The following is a 22,996-nucleotide window of genomic DNA, read 5'->3' on the forward strand; positions in this document are numbered from 1 at the left end:
CTCAACATGAGCATTTCATCGTGAAAGCTGCCTCATAATGATGATGATGAAGAGGAGGAAGTTAAAGCTGTGATTATTATCAGTGAGGTAACCGCGATGCAGCAGAATAAAATCTAATTTATGTCATCTTGTCATGGTTTGAAATGATGAAATAATACGTATTCCACTGGACTGATCCGGGTCAACATCCTGTCTGCTGGTGTGTTTCATCAAAGTCAGAGACTGATGTCAGGTATTTGTTATGGTTTTATCTTTTGGACATCTTCCCTCGGTTTCCAGCTGAGTTTCTGAGATGTCACAGCAGCAGTAGGTTTTTTTATTGATTTTCTAAAAAAAAGCTGTTCCTGCCACTGAACAAATAAAACTCATCACTTCCTGTGCAGCAGGAAAGAGCCACCAGAGTGTCGGGCCTTAGAGGAGCAAATGGAAGAGATGTGTGAACTAGATGGGATCACTTTCAGAGGTAGATTAAAGCTCAATGTTGTATTAAAACAGAAATATTGAACTTTATTTTGTGTATTTTGACACCTGACGGGGATCTAAAGTTTCCTTCTCTGACAGATTTCCTAAAAGCAGCTTAATAAAATGAAACAACGATTGTATTTATTGATGAGGGAAAAAAAATAATCAGAAAAATGAACCGCTCAAGTTTTAGAAGTATAATATAGAAATGACTAAACAAAAATATATTTAACAGTTTAGGATTTTTATATTAATATTATAGTGATGCCAAAGAAGATGAAATGCCATGAACAGACTATTTCTTCAATATTGAATCATTTAGACTAAAATTGAGTATATGATGACCTGGTCAGATAGCATTTACTGCAGTCCAAAACACAAATATACATAAGATACAGTGATAGAGAAAATCAGCAAACTTCCCATTTAAGAGTCTTTAATCATCTTATATTTAGCATTATGCCTTTAAAACTTTAAATTACTGACTTAAAAGATTAAACAGCTATTAAAATAGTCGATTGACTAATCATTTCAGACCTAAAACACACAAAATCATTGTAGGAATTATTAAGTAAAGCACATTACAATCAATATAAACTCAGTTTTATCACTGGTCATTATAAGAATATACTACTTTATAATTATCTGTCTAACCAGTAATTAATAATACTACATCAGTGCTAAAGAAAACAAAGGTACCATATGCTTATGTATTTTTTTTTTACTGTAGATAAAAACACAATAAAAACATCTTGTAGTTCATTATAATGATATAAACACAGGACTTAAAGTGATTATACAGTAGTACTGTACACACTTACCATCCTGTGTCTGAATATTAGAGGAGAGCTGAGGTTTAGTTTGAGTCTAAATGTTTACTGTCCTGTTTAGTTAAACTGGTGTTCGTGAAGGATGTGATTGTTAATGTTGAATGTGGAGGTAAACTGAGAGAAAGTGCCTCCTCCTCCTCTTCCTCCTCCTCAGGCTGCTTTATTTGCTCCATATGGTGTTGGACATGGTACCCAGGAAAGAAAAAACTGGTTTGTGGGCGGAGGAAAATCCTAGTATTTTGTCCGTGCTGAAATTTGATTCAGAAGTTCAGAATCCTGGTAGACAAAAAGCAAACGGAGGGGGAGGGAAGAAGAAGAAGAAGGATAGGTTTCTCTTTTTTGTTGTACTGCGAGAAGAGTAAACTCACCAAATCCTCTGCAACCTCCGACTAAAGTAAGTCCACTTCTACATGTCCTTTCTCATGCTTCTAACTGAAAGTAAACGGGCATTTCATGGAGCTATATTAATGCACACTTGTGTGGGAAATGTGTCTGCTGACTGCTGTAATTGCTGCTGAATGGCCTCATAATATAAAGTTTCACTGCTGCTATCTGAGAAAGACTTGTGTGTCCTTTTACGCGCACATTCACGAGAGCGCGTTTGATTTATTTCTCACCAAATTAGGCATTTCCTGCAGCCCCTAAGCTAAACCATACACGACCACACTTCACTGGCTTTGTGGAAGAGGAATTGTAAAAAAAAAAAAAAGAAGAAGAAAGAAATAGTTGCTCAGCAGCAAGAGAGAAGTCCTTTCTGTTTTTCCCAGTAAGAGCACATTGCTCCTATACGCGCGTTTCCACATCCACCTCCGATAAGCAGCCAGATTTATCCCCCTCCGAGTCCCAAAGTGAAGCTCTATACATGGTAAAGTCCACATTTGTTTGGAGAAACATCCCCACCGCAGGTTTTGCGTACCGATTGTGCGCCACAGTTGGATGTGCGCCAAAACCATCCAGCAGAAAACGCTCCAAACTCAATGTGCAGATGTGCAGATGTGCAGATGTTTAATGAAAACCTCTGGAGTTCAGCATGCAGCTCCAACAACAAAGGCGCGTGATTTACTGCTGTTTTACACACGCTTTTGTCCAAATCATCCTACTATAAGTGTATTTTACGCGTTATATCTCTAGTAAGAAGTGACCGAAAAAGTAACCAATAGTGGTTAAAGAAGTTTTACTTCAGTAAAAGCTGCAATATTATAAAATAATCCATTATAAGTCCTGCATTAAAATTTTACTCAATGCACATTATTATTGGCAACAAAATGTTTTTGTTTTTTTTCAAGGTTGTTTTCATATATGCAATTTACAGTTCGTAAATACAATAGTTTATAAAGCAATTTTTAAGTAGATGAGCTTATAGACAAACTCATTAAGTTATGTTAGAGAAAACAACTTCAACATTCAAAATTGAAATAAAATTAAGAAAATAAATAATAATAATAATAATAATAATAATAATAATAATAATAATGATAAAAAGAAAGAATAGAGTTAAAAAACAAAACAAACAATAATAATACAAAAATACGAGAGTAATAATAAATTAAATCAACAAATAATTTAAAATAAAAATAAAAAGGGGGAGAGGGGAGGGGAGGTGGGGAGTGCAAAATATAGTAATATCATTTACAACAAAATGTATTTTAAGTATAAAAAGTAAAAGTACTTATGCGGCATGTCAACTGTCAGTGTGTCACTGTATTGTCCCTGTTAGTGATATAATCCTACAGAAACTTATTTTTTTCTAAGTTTGCTATTTTCTTTTGAAATACTACCTACTTTCACTTCCTTATGCCTATAAACATCCTCTAAATTAGTTAAATATTGGACATATTAACCTCTCCAGGTCTCTAAAACTATTAAAAATAAGTGAAATCCTGGATACTTTGACCTCTTTAGGCTTTTAAAAATCCTTAAAATCCTGGAAGACAAAGATCACTGCTCACAACCACATGACGACCACACTGAGGTCATAAGATGAGATACGATGTCACAAGGCATAAAGGTTGGGAACCACTGTGCTAAAGTATCGCTCCATCATAAAGCTGCATGCAGGTTCATAGCTGCAGATTTTAGAAATATTGAGGTCATGAATTTAAGGAATTATATTCTGGTGGAGAGATCCGGGTATCGAACCTCGATAGGAATCAACCGAATTCAAGTAGGAATCAAAAGCTTGGTCAGAGGCATGGCTTTAAAGCAGGAATTACTATTCTACCTTTACCCCATATTGAATATAAGCAAAGCTTTTATTTAACGCAGATTCATTTAACAGTTTGATACATTTTCTTAAAGAAATAGTTCAACATTTTGGGAAATACACTTATTTGCTTTCTTGCTAAAAGTAAGATGAGAAGACTGATACCACTCTCATCTTCTCATTTAACTCTTGGAAAGAAAACGCCCCAAACTTAAGTATTTTACAGACACTCCTACTGATTTTAGGGCTGTGTATTAGCATAGAACGTGGTGATACGGTACGTATCGTGATACTGGGGTTACATTTCAATATTTTGCAATATATTGCGCTACTTTAGGCAAGGAGATATATTGCAACACCATATGCATAAAATCTGAGTAAAATAATGTTAGCGGTACGCCTTTATGCTACTACCTGTCTCAGATTAAGAGACATTAAGAGTCAAATGGCTGAACATGGTTTATAACACTGTTATTTAGCGGCGGGGGTTTAAACACAACACAAAATGAACCTTTATCTGTCGCAAATCTTTGCATAACTATGAATTAAAATCGATGCAGTGTATTTGAGAATCGATACAGTATCACAAAACATAATATCACGATGCTCATCAATATTTTCTTACACTCCTGATTGATATCTAACCTTAGTTCTTCCAATACTTAAGTCAACTGTAAGTATATTGAGTCTAAACACACTAGAATGAGTCTGCACCACCCACCATGAATACGTTTTTAATTGTTGAAAGTAAATCCCTGCAGGTTGTTAAATCCTCCAGATTCTTAGGAATAAATTCAGAGGTCATGACCTCAGTGTCTTGGCTGCATGATCAAAAGTTTCAATCTTCTATATTTGGTATCTTTTGGATACAGGACTAGAAATAGGTATTCCAGTCTGTTCTTACTTAGAGCTGTTACTCAGTCCTATTTCATGTTATTCCTAAGAGTTTTACACATGTTGATTTGTGTGAAAACGTTTCAAGAAAACTTAAATGATAACAATTCAAACCTGCAGAGGCAGCTTTACCTCGCAGAGGAAGATAAACTCTGACTTCCTGTCAGTGCTGATTATCGTACAACCACAGACACATCAACACTGATTTCCTTTATTCCCTTAAAAAAGCCCCTTTCCTCACATGACCAGTTTGGCATCATCACTCCACACAAAGTCCCAGTAAAGTTTTGGTTTTAAGGATTCATACTGGGCTAATTTAGAGGGTAAATGTTGCCTTTGTTAGTAAAAAGTGGTAAAATGAATATTTTTAAAACAGCAGTTACAAAGTGCTGTACAGGTAGAAGAAAGGAGAGTACAAATCTGACAATATCTAAAAACAACTCTCAACTCTTCTTAACTTTTGTGTTGTTTCCAAAGCTTTTAAAATGATGTTCCATATTCTGTGAGGGTTTATGATGATGTGGCATCGTTGTGCACAAGTGCCACCAGATGCTTTAAAGAAAGATGAAACGCCGTGGGTTGCTTTTTAAAGACACTCGGAGGAGGATGGAGGCGGTTTTTCTGCCCTGTGTGTCCCTGGTTTGGTGTTTTTAACTGTTTTTTGTCCTCTCAGGCTGTGTGACTATGAGCACCTCGGGGCTTCAGGCCACTAACCGGCAGAATGTGAAGGAGCTCGACAGCATGAAGGAGTCCATCAGCGACATCATCAACCAGCTCCAGGACATCGACCCGACCCGGCTCTCCTTCTCCCCCTTCCTGGACCTGGACACTCAGATCTCCTTGGCGCCGGTGTCAGACAGCCCCGAGTCCTCGGTGGAGGAGCTGCACTCGTCCTCCCACTCCGTCTCCGGCTCCCAGCGCTCCCTTGAACCGCCACCAGCAAACATTCAGCCGAGGAGTGAGTTATTACTGTTGTTTTTTTACTGTCTGTCTGACGTTGCTGCAGGATTTGAGGGGAGGCAGATTAACAAAGGCGGATGATTGAGTCCAGACTGAATCCAAAGAGAGTTGAGACAGAGTGATTAAAGCAGAGCAGTTAATAAACAGAGTTCTTTAAGGTTTAGCTGATGTGTGGATCCACCTGCAGGATCTCTGGACTGAATCAACATCCATGCTTTTTATATATGTTTTTATACAGGTTGCAATGTGTTGTTTGTAGTGCTGGTGAGGAAACAACAAAAGCACTGTGAGGTGGGGAAAAAGACATGTTTTTAACTTTTGATTTTGTTTTAATTGGTAATAAATTGAGTCCATTACAGTTAAATTCAGGTATTTAACCATTCACTTTGGAAACAGGCAGGTTTAATTGTCTCCCTGAAGAGGAAAAGCTTTGTTTTCTTATATGATTTAGGTTAGATTGAAGATGCTCATTATATAATGATTTAAGGACTCCACTTTTTAGTAAAATGTCCTACATGAGTTCTTCTGGACAGTTGTTTATATATATATATATATATATATATATATATATATATATATATATAACATCTGTGTTTTAGGAAAGGAGCCTTTGTTTGTGGGAGATTTTATTTGTCAACAGGAGACACAGTTCTTTGTTTGTTGTATGTCCAATCCAATCCAAATTTATTTATAAAGCACATTTAAAAGTACACCAAAGAGTTGTACAATTAAACATAAAAACATAAAAACAACATAATAAAACACTAAGACCAATTTAAAACCAACAGGACATCAAAATAATAAAAGTGTTAAAACCAATACGAAAGGAAAAAGGATTAAAAAAGGCTACTCTCGTGCCGAGCAAAAAGCCATGGAATAAAAGTGCGTATGTTAAAAGTTCTGTTCTTGTCTGACAAACATTTCACCACTGCAACAGCAGTTGCTGTGTCTAATAAAGGGCAGGTATATATCACAATAAATAATGTAACAGGTTTTTTGGTAAGTCAAAACAGATAGGAGACAAAGTCTAGGTGAGTGTAGAGTATAGGTGAATGTTTGGATGTTGATAAGATTACCTGCAGTAACGATGGAAACACCTTTGTAAAGGTTGAGAGAACATCTGTAGATTTCTACAACAACACCAGATGCTTGATAGAAAGTGAATAATTTAATATGATTATACTTATTAAAAACTAAAGATGAATCTGGATCAGTTTAACAAAATACCCAAAGCTGGATTATCAACCGGCTGGGAGCCAGATCCCCAGAGACAGAGTTTTAAAGGGTATTTGAGTAATTGCAAATTGCATCTAGGAATTTGCACCACTGAAGTTCAGTTTTCTACAAAGGTGCATCATGACTTTATCTTGTGGTGCTGTGTTGAAGAGGGTCTAGTTTCAGGACTGTAGTTATGTCCGTTTGTATTGTGTTCATGTGGTGCATATATTCAGTCAAATCATCCAAACTAGGGCTGTCACGATATCAGATTTTCACATGGCCAAAAGAATTCACGACAAGGATTTTAATGTGATATCAATAGAAAACTTGAGAAAAAAAATATATATATTAACGCTATCAGTCAAATTCATCTTTAACTTTGTTTATTGTGCGTTTTGTCTATTTTTTAGCAAATTAATTACACGCAAAATACAAGTATAGGGAGTGGAGAAAGAGTCTGTAACCATAACCGTGATTTAAGAGGTGCTGGATTATTTAATAAATTAAATTATAAATATCACTTATCCTCAATACCGATATATCGCGACACCCGTAATCCAAACTAATTGACACAAAGAGAACTTATGATAATGTTGTAAGTAGGGCTGTCAATCAATTAAAATAGTTAATCGTGATTAATCGCAAATTAATCAGACATTTTTTATCTGTTTGAAATGTACCTTAAAGGGAGATTTGTCAAGTATTTAATACTCTTATCAACATGGGAGAAATATGCTTGCTTATGCAAACGTATGTATATATTTATTATTGGAAATTAATTAACAACACAAAACAATGACAAATATTGTCATGAAACCCTCACAGGTACTGCATTTAGCATAAAACAATATGCTCAAATCATAACATGGCAAACTGCAGCCCAACAGGCAACAACAGCTGTCAGTGTGTCAGTGTGCTGACTTGACTATGACTTGCCCCAAACTGCATGTGATTATCATAAAGTGGTCACGTCTGTAAAGGGGAGACTCGTGGGTACCCATAGAACCCATTTTCATTCACATATCTTTAGGTCAGAGGTTAAGGGACCCCTTTGAAAATGGCCATGAAAGTTTTTCCTTGCCAAAAGTTAGCATAAGTTTAGAGGGTTATTTAACCTCCTTGGTTGATACCAATGGATTCCTTAGGTTTTCTAGTTTCATATGATACCAGTTGATACCAATTAGTGGCGTTAAAATGAATTTGCTTTGACACGTTATTATCGCGTTAACTTTGACAGCCCTAATTGTAATATTCCTGCATAGGAGTACTTGTTGGTTTATGTGTAAACTGTGGGAACGTGGAGGAGGGTACAAACACACGAGGGTGGGAGGTGGAGTCAATAGGGGCCCAACAGTCGTCTGCGGCCCTGGGGCCTCCTAATAGGTTAATCCCGCCATGTGCCCCAGTAAGGGAGTGATTGATGAGTGTGAGTCTGCAGCTGATTGATCTCAGTATCTGGTTTTGGGTTGTGATTTAAACTGTGCTCTGGTTTGAACAGGCTCTGCTCCGTGCCACCAGCAGCCCAGCGACGACCTCCCAGTGGAGCCACGAGCGGATCAGACGGAGGAGGGGGAGCTGCTGGATCAAACTCTTTCCAGTCCGATCATCACAGCGCACAATTTGGACGACGCCACGGAAAACTGCATCAGCTATCCAACCCCGGCCTCTCAGGGAGACATTCCCAACGGCACAGACACACCGAGATGGAGTCCAGAATCCACCAATCTGGACTGCACCGTGGATGAGGGTCGGCCTCTGATAGGCCCACCACCGGAGAGCGTGGAGCTGACAGTGTGGAGCTCAGAGGGGCGGGGAGAGACTTGCGAGGCTGCGGGGGAGGCTTCAGATCGGGGACAATGCTGCTGCCGCTGCTGCCAGTGTAAATGCTGTCAGAGCGGCCGAGTTCCCGCTTTCCTCTCAGTCCTGGCCTCTCTTCTGTGTGCAGCTGGGCTCCTCTATGCACTCTATTTCTACGTCCCCATTAAACCCCCCGACTGCCCCGACTCAGTCAGCCGCATCGTTTTCACCCTCTGCTGCTGCGTGGTGGCAGCCGTCCCCATCCTGCTCGGTACGCTTCAACACAACACCTGCACACTGACGTTGAAAAAGAGTCGTGCGAGCGCCACAAATGAAAGATAAAGATTAAGAGAGGATTTGGTTTGTCTGGCCGCCTCGTCTCGGAATGTTTCAACGTCTCCTGTCCCCTTTAATTTCATGCGCTTTCAACCTCAGCGCAGCAGACGTCTCCCCGGGCCTCTGCAGAGAAGCATAATTTCCTTCTCCTGCACATAGCTTTAAATGGAAACTACAATAAGAGGTTGGCTCCGTCTCTCGTCTCCCAGGCTGTGGCCTAATTGTTTCAGAATATTTTAATCACTTTCCAACCTGGGCGAGCAGAAACGAGAGGGCTGGTGGCATAGACATCCAAACCAAAGCCTGTCAAGACCATTTTCCTCTCACCTATTTGTCAAGCTGATGACAGTGAGGAGTATTTGCATGTAGGCCCTTCTGCTGGCAGTTGCTGTATTCAAATGAAGATATTCTAATGACAAAGTGTGCTGTCAGATGAGATCAAGTGCAGCTAGGAGTTGTTTGTGGAAAGATGGCCAAGATTCAAGATGCTAACTTGACTTATTGCTCTTTCATCCCTCGCAGCGATGCTCATGGGCGCAGTGTGCCAGTTCTGCACGGCCTCCTTCAGTCTGCAGGAGTCGTTTCCCAGGAGACGGGCGGTGCACCAGCTGTTTGTCACGGCGTCCTTGGAACAGTTACTCCTCTACGTCCTCAACCTCCTCGTTATGGCCGCTTTACTGCCTGAAGACCAGCTGAAGTTGGTGCCTATACTGGTCACCATGTTCGTCTTTGGAAGGTGAGGCTCAAATGTGGACCACAGGGTTGTTTGAAGAAGGAAACTGGTCCAGGATTTAACTGTTTTATTCTGGTTTAAAGGAGACCAAATATGCTTTTTCCATTTCCTTTAGCATTTTATATAGGTTTTTGTGCATGTAAAAGGTCTGCAAAGTTACAAAGCCCAAAGTCCACACCAAAGGGAGTTACTCTCCCCCACAGAAACACTGCTCCTGAACTGCCTGAAATGTCTTGATTGAAGTCCCGCCTTTTCTTCCGTAATGTGGTGATGTCACCAAGTAACACATTTGCATAAGTGGGCCAGCTGACCAATCAGAGCAGACTGGGCTTTTTTATAGAATTAAAATATATGATTTTTCTAAATGTCCCTCATGACTGTTTCTCTACAAACTCGTGTTGACAGACTGACAAAATCATGCAATGGATAAATTGTGACAGCTTGTTGTCTTTCATCCTCAAATCCACTGGCTTTTTTTTTTCTGTTAATGCATAATTAATCTAACTATGTTTAAAGAGGACCTATTATGCTTATTTTCAGATGCATACTTGTATTTTGGGTTTCTCTTAGAACACGTTTACATGCTTTAATATTACAAAATGCTTTATTTTTCTCATACCGGCTGTGCTGCAGCACCTCTTGTCACCCTCTTTCTATAACACTCTGTTTTAGCTCCTGTCCTCTACTGTATTATGTAGTTTAGCATGTTAGCATGCCAACATTAGCACCCAACACATAGTACAGCTGAGGCTGACGGGGATGTCGTTAGTTACTTTTTTTTGTTCATAAACCAGAGATGAGAAAAATTGGGGTATGAATAAAATTATTATAATTCATCCAGAGAGAGACACGAATGTCTGAACCAAATTTCATGGTAGTTTAGACCATGAAAATTGGTTGAGACATTTAGTCAACTATTATATTAATCGCCATTAATTCGATTAATTGGTTTGAGTAATGTTTTCAGAAAACAAAGTCTAAATTCTCCGATTCCAGCTTCTTAAATGTGAATATTTTCTGGTTTCTGTACTCCTCTATGACAGTAAACTGAATATCTTTGAATTGTGGGCAAAACAAGACATTTGAGGACGTCATCTTGGGCTTTGGGAAACACTGATCGACATTTTTCACCATTTTCTGACATTTTATAGACCAAATAACTAACCGATTAATCCAGAAAATAATCAACAGATTAAACAATGACAATAAAAAAAACATTAGTTGTAGCCGTGTGGCAGTTCATCCAATAGTTGTTGAGACATTTCATTCAAAACCACAAATGTTACTTGTACTTTAATGGAGTAATTTTACATTGTTGTATTGGTACTTTCACATAAAAAAGTTTTCTGAATACTTCTTTCACCACTGCTGAAGTAGTTTACCTCTATGAAACACCGTCAGGGAGGTTGTGAGTGTTTATCAGTGAAGGTTGAACTTGATCTGACTTCCTGTTTGGTGTTTAATCCTCTACAGGCTTGTTTACTGGGTCAGCCTGAACGTGTGCAGCTCCTGGCGAGGCTTCGGCTCCGGCCTGACCGTCTTCCCGCTCCTCGCCATGGTGGCTCTCAATCTGTTCCTCATGTACACCCTGCATCTCAAAGAGCCACTTTTTGTCTCTCAGGACGTCCTCTATAATCAGGTCACCCCCTCTTCCTGGTCAGGGGAGACATCACAGAGCCCGAGTGGCAAACCAGACATCCTACCCACAGACATCCTGGTCGCTCAGTGAGGAGGCGAGCTGCGCTTTCTTCTTCCAGAGGAGGAGATCTGTTCCCAAAATAGGCCATTCCTGTGGTCTGCAGTTCAGCACAGCAACACACGCTGCCACCACTATAACCTCCAAGTCTGATGGCTTAACTTGTGTTTTTGCTCCTCCTATACAGGACTCTTTTTTTATGTGGATTCATGCTTATTATCTGAAATGCAAGAGCTCTCTCCCCGCTAGTGTCGGAGGACGCCTTTGAACAATGCTGTACTTTTAAAACATTTGTCTTTTTAAGCTGTTCCAGTTCCTATATTTAATGTTTTGAACTCTACGTACTTAAAAGCTCTGCTTTATATATGGCTGAATTTGGTTTGACCTAAAAAACCACAAGCAAATCAACTGCAGTTGTTAGACTTTTTTTTATTATTCTAACTTGTCCAAAAAGTTTGTACATGATAAAGACAGAATAAAAGCAATTTGTATAAACGTCTTTTCATCTTTTCCAGCCAGCTTTCAGTTCCCTCGCTGACTTTGAACAGTTTGACAGAGCAGTTTATTCCTGGAGAAACTGCAGTGTGTGTTTTCAGTGCTGGGACTGTCATTATGTGATAACATGCTCTCCATGTCCTCTGGTTGCTCTCCATCTCCACCCTGCTGGCGTCCTCACACTGCTGCTGATGCTGCTGCTGCTGCTGCTCGCTCGGTTTGTGGTGCAAAATGAGGCCAAAACAAAAACAGGATGCTGGAGATGACTGCTCTTACTTCTTTGGAGATGAAAGAGCTTTCCAAATTACTTTAATTAAAGGCGACTCATTTGACAGTTGTCAGCCTGAAATGCTAAGTGCCAGGCGATGGTCCACGACCGAAACGTTGTGTCTTTAATAAACTCAGTGCTTTTTTTCACATGATTTTTATTTTGTTACGCACCAAGTTTTACCAGTTTAATACCAGTATAAAATCAAAAAGTATTTTATTTTCCCTGCAGGTCAGACTAAGTTGGAAGTTTGGGCTTATCACTTTGGGCAAAGTCATCATATTTTACATTTTCTAGATCGGGGGTCTCAAACGACCATCTCATAAGCCCTCCCTGCATGTTGAGAACTTACTGTTAAAACTTTCCTACAAATTAATTTTATTTAATATAATTTTTCTCATTATGATTTTCCTTAAACTTTATCTATTCGATTTATCTTTGCGAAATCCCAGCATAAAAAAGTATTTTTTTTGTCTTTTAAAATTTAGCAAGCTGTGCTTAAATGTGCAATTTATTACTGTGATGTTCACACTTTTGGAACATTTTGGCAGATCTATTAGCAGAAATGTAATATAATATTCATAACTATGTTTTCTTTAGTGTAAAATCACCTGAAACTAAGAATAGTGTTTTCGTTAGCTTAGAATGAGCCCTTCATATCTACATAAGGAGCGGGTCCTCTTCATGGAGTCCACCATGTTGCTCCGCCATGTTTCTACAGTAGCCCAGAACAGACAAACCAAACACTGGCTCTAGAGAGAGCCTTTCATGTTTTTACATCAGCTGAAAGCCACTGTAGTTCCCTGACACGCTTGTTAAACTGTGGTAACGTGAGTGCAAAGCCGTGGTACCGCCAGCCACCATCTGATTTCTGTTGCTCCTAAAGTGGTGTTATTATGGTAAAGATGGCCACTGAGTGAGGCAAACGGCTCAGTTGGTTGCAATCTGCAACCACACCACTAGATGCCACAAAATCCTACACACTGTACCTTTAAAACTGTCCCACAAATTTAAGTAATTTAATACAATTTTTATCATTACTACTTTTCCTCAGTCTTTTTTCTATGGGTATTTATCTTTGCAAAATCTAAGCATAAAAAAAGTGGTTTTATTATTTTTATTTAACATTTAACATTTAGCAAACTGTGCATTTATGTGCAACTTATTTCAGTGACATAAACACTTAAACTGTGTCTAGCAAATCAAATCAAACTAAATCAAAAGTAACTTTATTTTCCAAAGCGGAAATAAATTGGGTCAGAGGTGCATGGTGGGGAGAAAATGGTACAAAAATACATAAAGTAAAACAATAGAGACAATCCATAAAACGACAGTACTGGGACAATACCCTGAAACCAAAATGTCTCTTTTTGTAATTTAAAGAGAGGTGGGTTACTAGTTATTTTTTCCATGGAGGTTAATGTGATGCTTCCTGTCTCATCTGAAGGTAAACAGCTGCCTTTCTTCAGAAATACATGACATACATGCATCATTGCATAGTGCAGAGCCGTTTGACAGGTATGATGGAGAGGTGTTGTGCAGATGAAATGTCTTCTTCTTGATCCTGCTAAAAAGAAATCTAGATCTCCATGACATCAACTCCATCTGCTGTGTGTTGTCAACTACTTTTTTCCAGCGTTTAGCATGAACTTTCAGTCTCAACTTGAGTTTTATTTTTTCCACTGAGGTAATTTGAGCCCTGAGACTGCTGTTATAGACTAAATGATTCATCAAAAAATAATTGTCTGATTAATTGACTCTCCGTTAGCTGCAGCGCCAGGCTGCTCTGCCTGTGTTGCTGTCTTTGCCAAGGCCTCCTGGGATATAGGATATATTCTTTTAAATCCATGGAAAGACAGCTGAACTTCACTACACATTCATCAGCTCTCTCTCCGCTGGAAGCTGCCCAGTAAAACCACAGAGTGCTGCTGTCAGCCATCGAGCAGCTCCAGTCATGTGCCTTGCTCAAGTGCTCCAAACACACAACCACAGTCGTAACAGGTTCATAAATCATACTCAGGCAGATCTGTCTGACATGAGAGGTGTATTGTTATACTGATATAAACGTGTTTGTTATGACAACACACGTCACGAATGTAGCTCAACCAGTAGAGCCGGGCTGCTGCTCCAAATGTGATTATCTGGGTCAGACACACTCAAGTCCTAACCTCTATAAAGTGAAAGTACAAAACCAGCTATTTTAAAGACTACAATGAGCAATTCAAGATTTTTCTCCAAAATGGTCCAGTTGTTAGTTTAATCCACAGACAAATATATCATTTTGGTGGAAGTGATTGTTATTTCTGTGTTTTTAAGTTAGTCAATTATGTTATTTAAATATTATGCATGCTTTGAAGAGGTTAATAAGGGCTTTAAAATAAATGAAAATTAAATTAAATGAAAACAGGCTGTTTTATTGATCTATAGCTGCCAATAGTGCAGCCACTTTCTGCTACTGCACCTCTGCACAGATACATATTAACATAAAGTCCATAAAAATTGTCCAAAATGTGTCAGTGATAATAGCGCCTACACCGCTCAGTTCAGTTTTGTTTAGTTCAAATTTTAATATAATCATCATTGAGAGTTTTTTAAAATAAAAATACACAAAAGGTCTGTCACATTATATCATGTCATCCCACTGGAGGGAGCTAAACAGATAAGACTGTATGATAAACAGTATCCACATCTAATATATCGCCATTATATTATATACTAGATATCAGTGTATGTAAGTGTTGTCCAACTCATGGAAGTAGCTGCCACTGAGAACATACTGTACAGTATCCTACTGAATACTGTATGTTATAAATCAGACTACTTTAAACTTACAAAAATAAAGGTTTCAGTATTTCCTGAATTTTTCACATTTGGATCAAGTGATATTTACTAAAGCATCTAACTCAGGGGTCAGCAACCTGTGGCTCTTTAGCTCCTCTCCAGTGGCTCCCTGTGGATTTAGAAAAATGGAAATGTATAACTGTTTTTTTGTTTACATTTCATTTTTATTTATCATTGAAAAAAAATAATCTGAGATTTCGAGAATAAAGTCATAATATTTAAAAAGTAGTAGTTTTACGTGTTATTTTATTTTTTTCTCGTAAAGTTATGACTTTATTCTCGTAATATAACGACTTTTTTTCTCGTAATATTCTGACTTTATTCTGTAAATCTCAGATGTTTTTTCCCTCAATGTGGCCCAAATACTGCGTAGTAAATTGTCTTTTAGGCCCTCACTGCATTAGACTTACATATAAACTTAGACTATAAACTGTGATACCTTCATCACAATGATTAAATGTTTTGCAGCTCCAGACAGATTATTATTTATTTTTTTTGCCTAAAATGTCTCTTTTGATAGTACAGGTTGCTGACCCCTGGTCTAACTGAATCTAATGAATAAAATAATATTTTCATAAATACATTTAAATAGATAGATGTTTAACTATTATCTGAGTTATCTTGTCTGAGGGGATTATTAGTGCATACAGGAGGTATTTTAATTTATGACCTCAGTAGGCTTTTTATTAAAAATGGGCTGCTTACATGCAGTTTTGTTTTCTCTGAATGTTTCTATTTTAATTATTGTATTGTCATTGAATAGCCTAGATATGTGCTTACCCAGCTCTACCTATGTCAGGCTTAGATAAACTGGTTGTCAACGTTACAGCAGCGCCCTCAGCAGCTCGAGCTCAGACACGCACCGGAAGTAGTAACCTGACGTAACCAGAATCCCAAAGATGGCGGCCCTAGCTGGTGAGTGATGTTTTGATTAAACTAACACGCTTTTAACAAACAGCACCACGTGTTAACACTCATTCTATTCATAGTGTTTGAACAGTTATGCACATAACAGTGCACTACCCAGAGGTTTGACTGTGTCGGTGACTGGATTAGTATGTTTTAGTGACTGCGCACACTGACCTTGCTCTGTCTGTCTGTTAGCATGGCGGCTAACAGGTTAGCTCTTATGAAACTACAGCTCTTAGCTAACACACATAACAACACGTCCTCTCTAAACTAACCACGGTGTCTGTTACTTTAGTATGTTTTCATCTATATTGTGGGTGGACTACCATACCAGATGTGTGGTTAGCTCCAGTGAGGTGTCATCAGCTCTGGATGAGATTGTCAAACCAAACTCCCCTTAAAAAACTCCAGTTTGAGTTTCTCATCTGTATTTGTGAACATTATGCTGCGTGAAGCATCACTTAATGGCTTTTACAAATCACTAGGGATGCTTCTCTCCAATTCGGCATGCATTTAACACACAAAGCAGCACTTAATGCGGTAACAAACGAGTCCACAAAACCATTTGACTGTAAGGAAAGGTGGCTTTATCTGTAGAGCACATTTCAGCAACAGGGCAATTCAAAGTGCTTCACATAAACATTCAAGAACATTAAGACAAAGTGCAAAAGAACATTAAGACATAATTAAAACAGTTATAAAAACATTAAATATTAGAAAATAAAAGCTAGGATAGAAGCTAAAATAGAATAAAACACACAAGAGTAAAAGCTCTAGTGCAGTATAAGATCATTATCTGGTTTAATAAAAGGCAGCAGCAAACAGGAAAGTGTTAAGCTTTGATTTAAAAGAAGTCAGAGTTGGAGTTGGTCCTGCAGGTTCCTGGGAGCTTGTTCCAGATATTTGGTGCATAAAAACTGAACTTCTGCATGTTTAGTTGTGACTCTGGGGACACTAAGCAGACCTGATCCAGATGACCTGAGAGGTCTGGATGGTTCATAACATAGCAGAAGATCAGAAATGTATTTTGGCCCTAAACCATTTAGTGCTTTGTAAACCAGCAGGAGTATTTTGAAATCAGTTCTCTGAGAGACAGGGAGCCAGTGTAGAGACCTCAGAACTGGACTGATATGATCCACTTTCTTGGTCTTAGTGAGGACTCTAGCAGCAGCAGGTTCTGAATCAGCTGCAGCTGTCTGATTGATTTTTTTAGGAAGACCAGTAAAGACGCCGTTACAGTAGTCAAGTCGGCTGAAGATAAATGCATGGACTAGTTTTTTCCAAATCCTGCTGAGACATCAGTCCTCTAATTCTTGCTATATTCTTCAGGTGATAGAAGGCTGTCTTTGTAATTGTCTTAATATGGCTGTTAAAAGTACAGTACAGTATAATATAACGTAGAAGGGTAGGAAAACTAACAATGTTCAGACTTTCCAGAAGTGTTTGGTTTGATTTCACTGGGGTTAAACTTTTGTGTCCATCACTGTTGTCTGCTTGCTAGCAAAGTAACATTTATGCCACACCTGAATGCACAGCTGTTGAAAAACATCTGTTATTATAAAATGTCTTCAGTTTGTGAAATTATTTTACTTTGCAGTGCCTCGCCTGGCCATGTTTGGCTGCTTTTCAACAAGGTAAGAAGATCCTTGTAATCCTGTATCTCCTTTCAAAACTTAATTTAATTCAGCTCTGTCCTGCTGGTGGAGTTGGTCTTTCATACCCACATAAACACATTTATTACTCAGCTATAGTACAGGTCCAACTTATTGAATTCAACCTCAGTAGGCAGTAAATGCAGAGCGGAATATCCACCAAAAATGTATTTATTTACCACATCACTCAGTAGGCCATGTAACACTGATAAGTACCTACAGTCTTAACCGTATCTAACACCTCACTTCCAACCTACCCAGTTTTTATTGGGTTATTTTTTGTCAATTCCTCTGTTATTTGTCGAAGTCAGATTATTTCCCATTGAAGATAATAGCCAGCTGAACCAATCTTCACTCAGAAACAAGTGCTGAAACATTGGCTGTGCTGTCTTGTTTTGACAGCAGGAGCTCTCAGTCTGTATGTTGTTCAGAGGAACAGTCAAGTTAATCCTTTAAAGCATCTTCAAGTTTAGGAAGCTCAGACAAAATCATCATCCCACAATAAAAATCTGCCCAGCTGTCCGTCACACACTGTGTCTTGAAATGTTTAAGTTTCACATTTTATACAATATTGCCCTCTGGTGGAACTGACATATGCATGTCATGATTAAAATATTCATACATGAACTTTACCCATTACCTCTTGTGTCATTCAATTCATTGGCGGTCAATTATTTTTTCCCAAGGCCTATTTCAGTGTTTGCTGTTCATCAGAGGAGTCTGCACAACAGTGCAAAAAGCGAGAATACCACCACGAGGTGAGTTTACCAAATACACTCTGGTGTAAATATCGAAATGAAGAACAGACGCTCAGTAAACCCTCTGCACATGGTAAAGATCCCCTCCATCCTTCTGTTGCAGTGTGGTTCCAGTCAGAGAGAAGAGCACGGCAGTGGCAGCAGCCAAACCAGCAGCTGTAGCCAGCAGCAAGGGGGAGTATGTTATCACTAAGCTGGACGACTTGGTGAACTGGGCACGCAGGGTGAGCAGATGAGAAGATGTTGGCTGTGTTGTCACCCACAAGTCTGCAGTGTTTTTCTGTCTCGAGATGTGTGATGTGACTCCAGCGAGCAGTGCGTGACTGTTTGGTGTAAAATGTCACATTGTTCGTGCTGTTGCCTTTTGTAAATGGATCTCTTTGTCTTTCACTTCAAATTGCCACCGTTCCATCCTTTAGTCATCAGAGTGCTCATCTTCCTGAGATTGTGAAGTCAATTTTGCACCTTGTTCACATTGTTCATGTTGTAGAAAAGGTATTTTTTAAAGAAAGCTTAAATAAATTTACATCAGCAACTAAGACAATAATTATAGAGGCAGCTACACATGTGAGTTCTATTGAGTTGAATACCATGAACAGCATGTGCTAGCTGTACCAGAGGTCTGACACTCACAGATATTAAGTTTTCAAGGCAACAGAAGTCAAATGAAAGAGGTGTTTAAGTGACAATCCTTAAGATTTCAGTCCTGGGTGAATTACAATTTCTATTTTAGTGAAAACAATGTGATTTGTGCTGAGAGTTCAGCAGTCTGGAGTCTTTTTGTTGATATATGTTTTTCAGGTTTTCAGTAATGTGTTCATAGTTCCATTATTTGTGTTTATAATATGGAGAAAAACTGTAATACAGCCTTGTTTTCCGGGAATGTCACCACAAACACCCAGTTCATAATACTGCAAATGTATAAATATTGCAATACTTCTATTGTGTTAAATCTTTTGGCTAAAGTTAGGGACTTAACAAACATACATTTAAATTAAAATCTTCGAGATTGCCACGTTAACAAGCCAGAGAGTTGTATTGTTATTAGGAACCTGTATTAAAGGGTTTCGTTGACTTATCGCTGCTCTGCTACCACCTCAGAGCTCTCTGTGGCCCATGACCTTCGGCCTGGCATGCTGCGCCGTGGAGATGATGCACATGGCGGCGCCTCGTTACGACATGGATCGCTTCGGAGTGGTGTTCAGAGCGAGTCCCCGACAGTCTGATGTCATGATCGTGGCGGGAACGCTGACAAATAAGATGGCTCCGGCTCTGCGGAAGGTGAGGGCGGGAGAGGATGTTCCAGAGGCTGTTATACGTCTTTATCTAAATATCTGGATAATGTAAGAGCAGCAGCATTGTACGCTCCAAATGCTGTCTCCGGTTTGATTCAGGTCTTGTTAAATGAAGGAAAAACAATGAATCAACCTGTTTCTTTGCACTTCTCCTAGACATTGTCAGTGCTCTTTCTCAGCCTGCAGGATGGGAGCGCTGAGAACAGTATAGCTGTTTAAATGCTGGCTGGATTATGACCAGTCTGTCGCTGGATATGTAGACCGGCATGAAGCTTTCCTCCAGCTGAAAGGCTGATGGATTAGTTCTTAGTCAGACATTATATAAGAGTGACTGAACTGCGTCTTCTTTCCAACAGGTGTATGACCAGATGCCTGAGCCCAGATACGTCATTTCCATGGGAAGGTGAATTCACAGCAGTGCACCCTCTTCTTCCTCTGCAAATCTTTTTCATGCACCAGCACCTGCCAGTCATCTGTAGTCTGTTCTGTATCCGTAAAGTCTCTGCAGCTGATCTGATGCTAACATATACTCTGTGTCTGAATGTTTCGCTTTACTGTGATTTGGTTTATTCCTGATTTTGTCCCCTTTACTTCTTTCTGCTTTATGGCCACAAGCACGACATGTAAACACTGTCTTATTTGATTGTGGCCATGGTGTACTGCAAGTCAAATGTTTTTGCACTTTTATAGCTGTCTCATTCCTACTATATGGGTTTAGGGTCTAAGTGTCTAAATAACTAACAGTGTCCTCATCATTGTCCTCTTCCAGCTGTGCTAACGGAGGAGGCTACTACCACTACTCCTACGCTGTCGTCAGAGGTTGCGACCGAATCATACCGGTGGACATTTATGTTCCAGGTAAACTTTACTGCCCAATATGGAAATGATAAAATCTACAAATTCCTTTTATAAATGGCTTCATAAATACTGTCCACTAAAATTAGGATATTTCAAGGTTACACTTTGGCCCTGTTCACACCTGGTATTAACATGCATCTTGGGTGATCTGATCACAAGTGGACAACTCTTAAGTATGTCAGTTCACACCTGGCTTTAGAATGCGTCTCCAGTGACCCTTGGGATCAGATCTCCGCTCTATATACAAATAAACACGTACATCGTTTCTGTTTTTGACCAGTGTGAGGCACCAATGCACTTCCTGTTCCTAACCTGCCAGAAATTAAAAGAAGAAGAAATCAAAACAATACAAATGGGGGCTACGTTACAAATCACATCCTTTTTCTACTTACTTTTAGTCCATACTGCAGCTGTCGTTACAAAGTACGCACTGTTGCATGCATAACAATGCTCCTTGAACTTTGACCCTCTTGCTCATATATCCACTGCACACAGGATTCTGGGTCAGAATAGTCAGAAAAGCATGCTGGCTTGCATACTGCAAAATACGACCGGATTTAGTAGCACATCCTGGTATTTTTGGCATACTGCATTTGACATACTATGTATTGGGACATAAATTTCTTTCTGGTGTACTAAATAGTATGGTAGTATGGGTATTGGCTCCAGGCCAACCAAATCGGCCAAGATGTCGTTGAAAAAGCCAGCTTACACGAATCGAGAACCAACTGGAGATGAGAAAAGGGAGAAACAAAAGGAGAGCCTTATAGATAGATAGAACTTAACAGACATTTATTTAAATGAAAATCTTTTAGATAACTACTTTAATAACTGTTAAAGTTCAGTGCTTATTGTAGTCATCGCTCTGGTTTATAGCTACCCGTAGTAGTAGTAGTAGTAGACTAACACTAGTTATTGTATTATTGTTTTTATTGGTTGTAGATTTATTACCCAATACTTGGATTATTAATAAATACTGGTACTAATATGAGTAGTGCTGGTAGTACTTGTTTTATTGTAATAACTAGTGTAAGTACATGATGACTGCTGATATTGTTGTCTTGTCAGTGTGACTGTAAATTCTCAGCCTTCATACTGTATATTGTACATAGTTGAGTCCAGTCATTCTTTAACGATGTCTTGCAGACTGATTGATCAGTGTGCGACATCAGTAGCTAAATAATTACCAGATGCTGTCAATCAGTCAGACTGAACTTCTGTGTGAGTTGAAGGTCTCCATCAAACTGTAATAAGAGTTGCTCTGTCCTCAGGTTGCCCCCCCACTGCAGAGGCTCTCCTCTACGGGACTTTACAGCTGCAGAAGAAAATCAAACGTGAGAAGAAGATGAAAATCTGGTATCGGAAGTGAAATGTATTATGTTTTTGTGTTTGTATCTGGTATGTAAATGCTGTATATCTGTTTTCATTTGGAGCGCTGCTCCTCCTCCATGTAGAGCTGCAGGAACGAACCTCAATAAAACCATTATTGTAATTTACACACTGTGCACGGCTGCTTATTTTCAACTAAACACAGCAGCGCTCAGTCACTCTGTTCAGTTTGTCTGCTTCTTCAATTCAGTATTAATATCTGGAGACTGTTTCTGTAACAGGAAAAATGCATGACCCACATTTTAAATCATAATTCTTAATTTAAAAGTAGCCATATACATTATTTTTCTTATTTTTGATAACAAATTCAATCAGTCATGTCTGTAAAATGAGATAAGTCATCCTGTATTATCTTAAATATTGTTTTGAATAAACTGGGCTCACATGAAAACACATTATTTTAACATCTGGTGTTTTCATTCTTCCCACTGTGAGCACTAAAGCAGAGTTTAAACCACTAGGTGGCTCCTGTGATCAACAACTCTGACCTTCACTGTGTGACACTCTGTTGTGGTTAGAAGCAAAACACATTGAATTGTGTGTTAGCTCTTATTTAACGATGCAAACCCACAAAGTGCAACCCCAGAACACCAAGTCAAAGGTGGTTTTCTGTCAACAAAGCTGCAGCTTTTTGTATATTCAACTTGAACTGTAAACTGCTGTAATTATGTACGCAGAGAGAGAAATGCATCTTCAGTGTGAATCAACAGACTCGTAGGTTCAGTCCTCGGAGCTGTTGAAGGGTTCTTGAGTGAGACACTTAATTCCTTCTCGCCTGTTTGTTTTAAGTTGAATAACATTGTGCTTCTGTGCAACACCAAAAAGATTAAAGTGGAACATTGCCATGTTGACGATTACAATATATGCTGGTTAAAGATTGATTGACGTGTTATGTTGTAAAACTGCAGCTAGATAATGTACACCCAGTTTCTGGGATTCTTCTACACGTTAAAACAGTATTTACTGTGTTTAGAAGATCATTGACTCGTTGACTGCTGCTGGGTGTTTGAGGCCATTCTTCATATTTTACAGTAAAGAAAAATCTGATTTTTAATTTTAAAGGTGATGCTTGTTTTTTAACATAAAAACATACCAAATATTTTATATTCTTTCATATTTCTTTACTACAATTTCCTGTATTTGATAACAGATATATCTGAGATCTTATGAAGATAGGGATTCATGTTGAGGAGCTAAAAACACAAACGGCTGAACACAGATGAGTCAAAAATCTGCAGTAAAGACGGAAACACCTCAGTTTCATTATCACAACCTATTAGGGCTGTGTATTGGTAAGAATCTGGCGATACGATACATATCATTCAGGGGCTACAATTCAATATCTTGCGATATATTGCAATACTGTAAGCAAGGCGATATATTGTGATTTTTTAAAATCTAA

The 22,996-nt window shown here is 38.8% G+C and overlaps 2 protein-coding genes across 2 annotated transcripts; both read left to right on the top strand.

The window, feature by feature from the left end:
• Positions 1-1,529: 1,529 nt before the first annotated feature.
• Positions 1,530-11,640, top strand: LOC119487868. Its single transcript, XM_037768924.1, has 5 exons — positions 1,530-1,686; positions 5,063-5,347; positions 8,066-8,635; positions 9,223-9,436; positions 10,907-11,640. The coding sequence occupies exons 2-5, from the start codon at positions 5,074-5,076 to the stop codon at positions 11,160-11,162; spliced, it is 1,314 nt and encodes a 437-aa protein (XP_037624852.1). The 5' UTR covers positions 1,530-1,686; positions 5,063-5,073; the 3' UTR covers positions 11,163-11,640.
• Positions 11,641-15,632: 3,992 nt separating this feature from the next.
• On the top strand, positions 15,633-21,701 carry ndufs7 (NADH:ubiquinone oxidoreductase core subunit S7). The gene is made up of 8 exons (XM_037770857.1): positions 15,633-15,648; positions 17,240-17,276; positions 17,981-18,052; positions 18,156-18,276; positions 19,154-19,333; positions 19,704-19,750; positions 20,117-20,205; positions 21,477-21,701. The coding sequence occupies exons 1-8, from the start codon at positions 15,633-15,635 to the stop codon at positions 21,572-21,574; spliced, it is 660 nt and encodes a 219-aa protein (XP_037626785.1). The 3' UTR covers positions 21,575-21,701.
• Positions 21,702-22,996: the final 1,295 nt, after the last annotated feature.

Source organism: Sebastes umbrosus, chromosome 5, assembly GCF_015220745.1.
Source record: "Sebastes umbrosus isolate fSebUmb1 chromosome 5, fSebUmb1.pri, whole genome shotgun sequence".
Classification (NCBI taxonomy): domain Eukaryota; kingdom Metazoa; phylum Chordata; class Actinopteri; order Perciformes; family Sebastidae; genus Sebastes; species Sebastes umbrosus.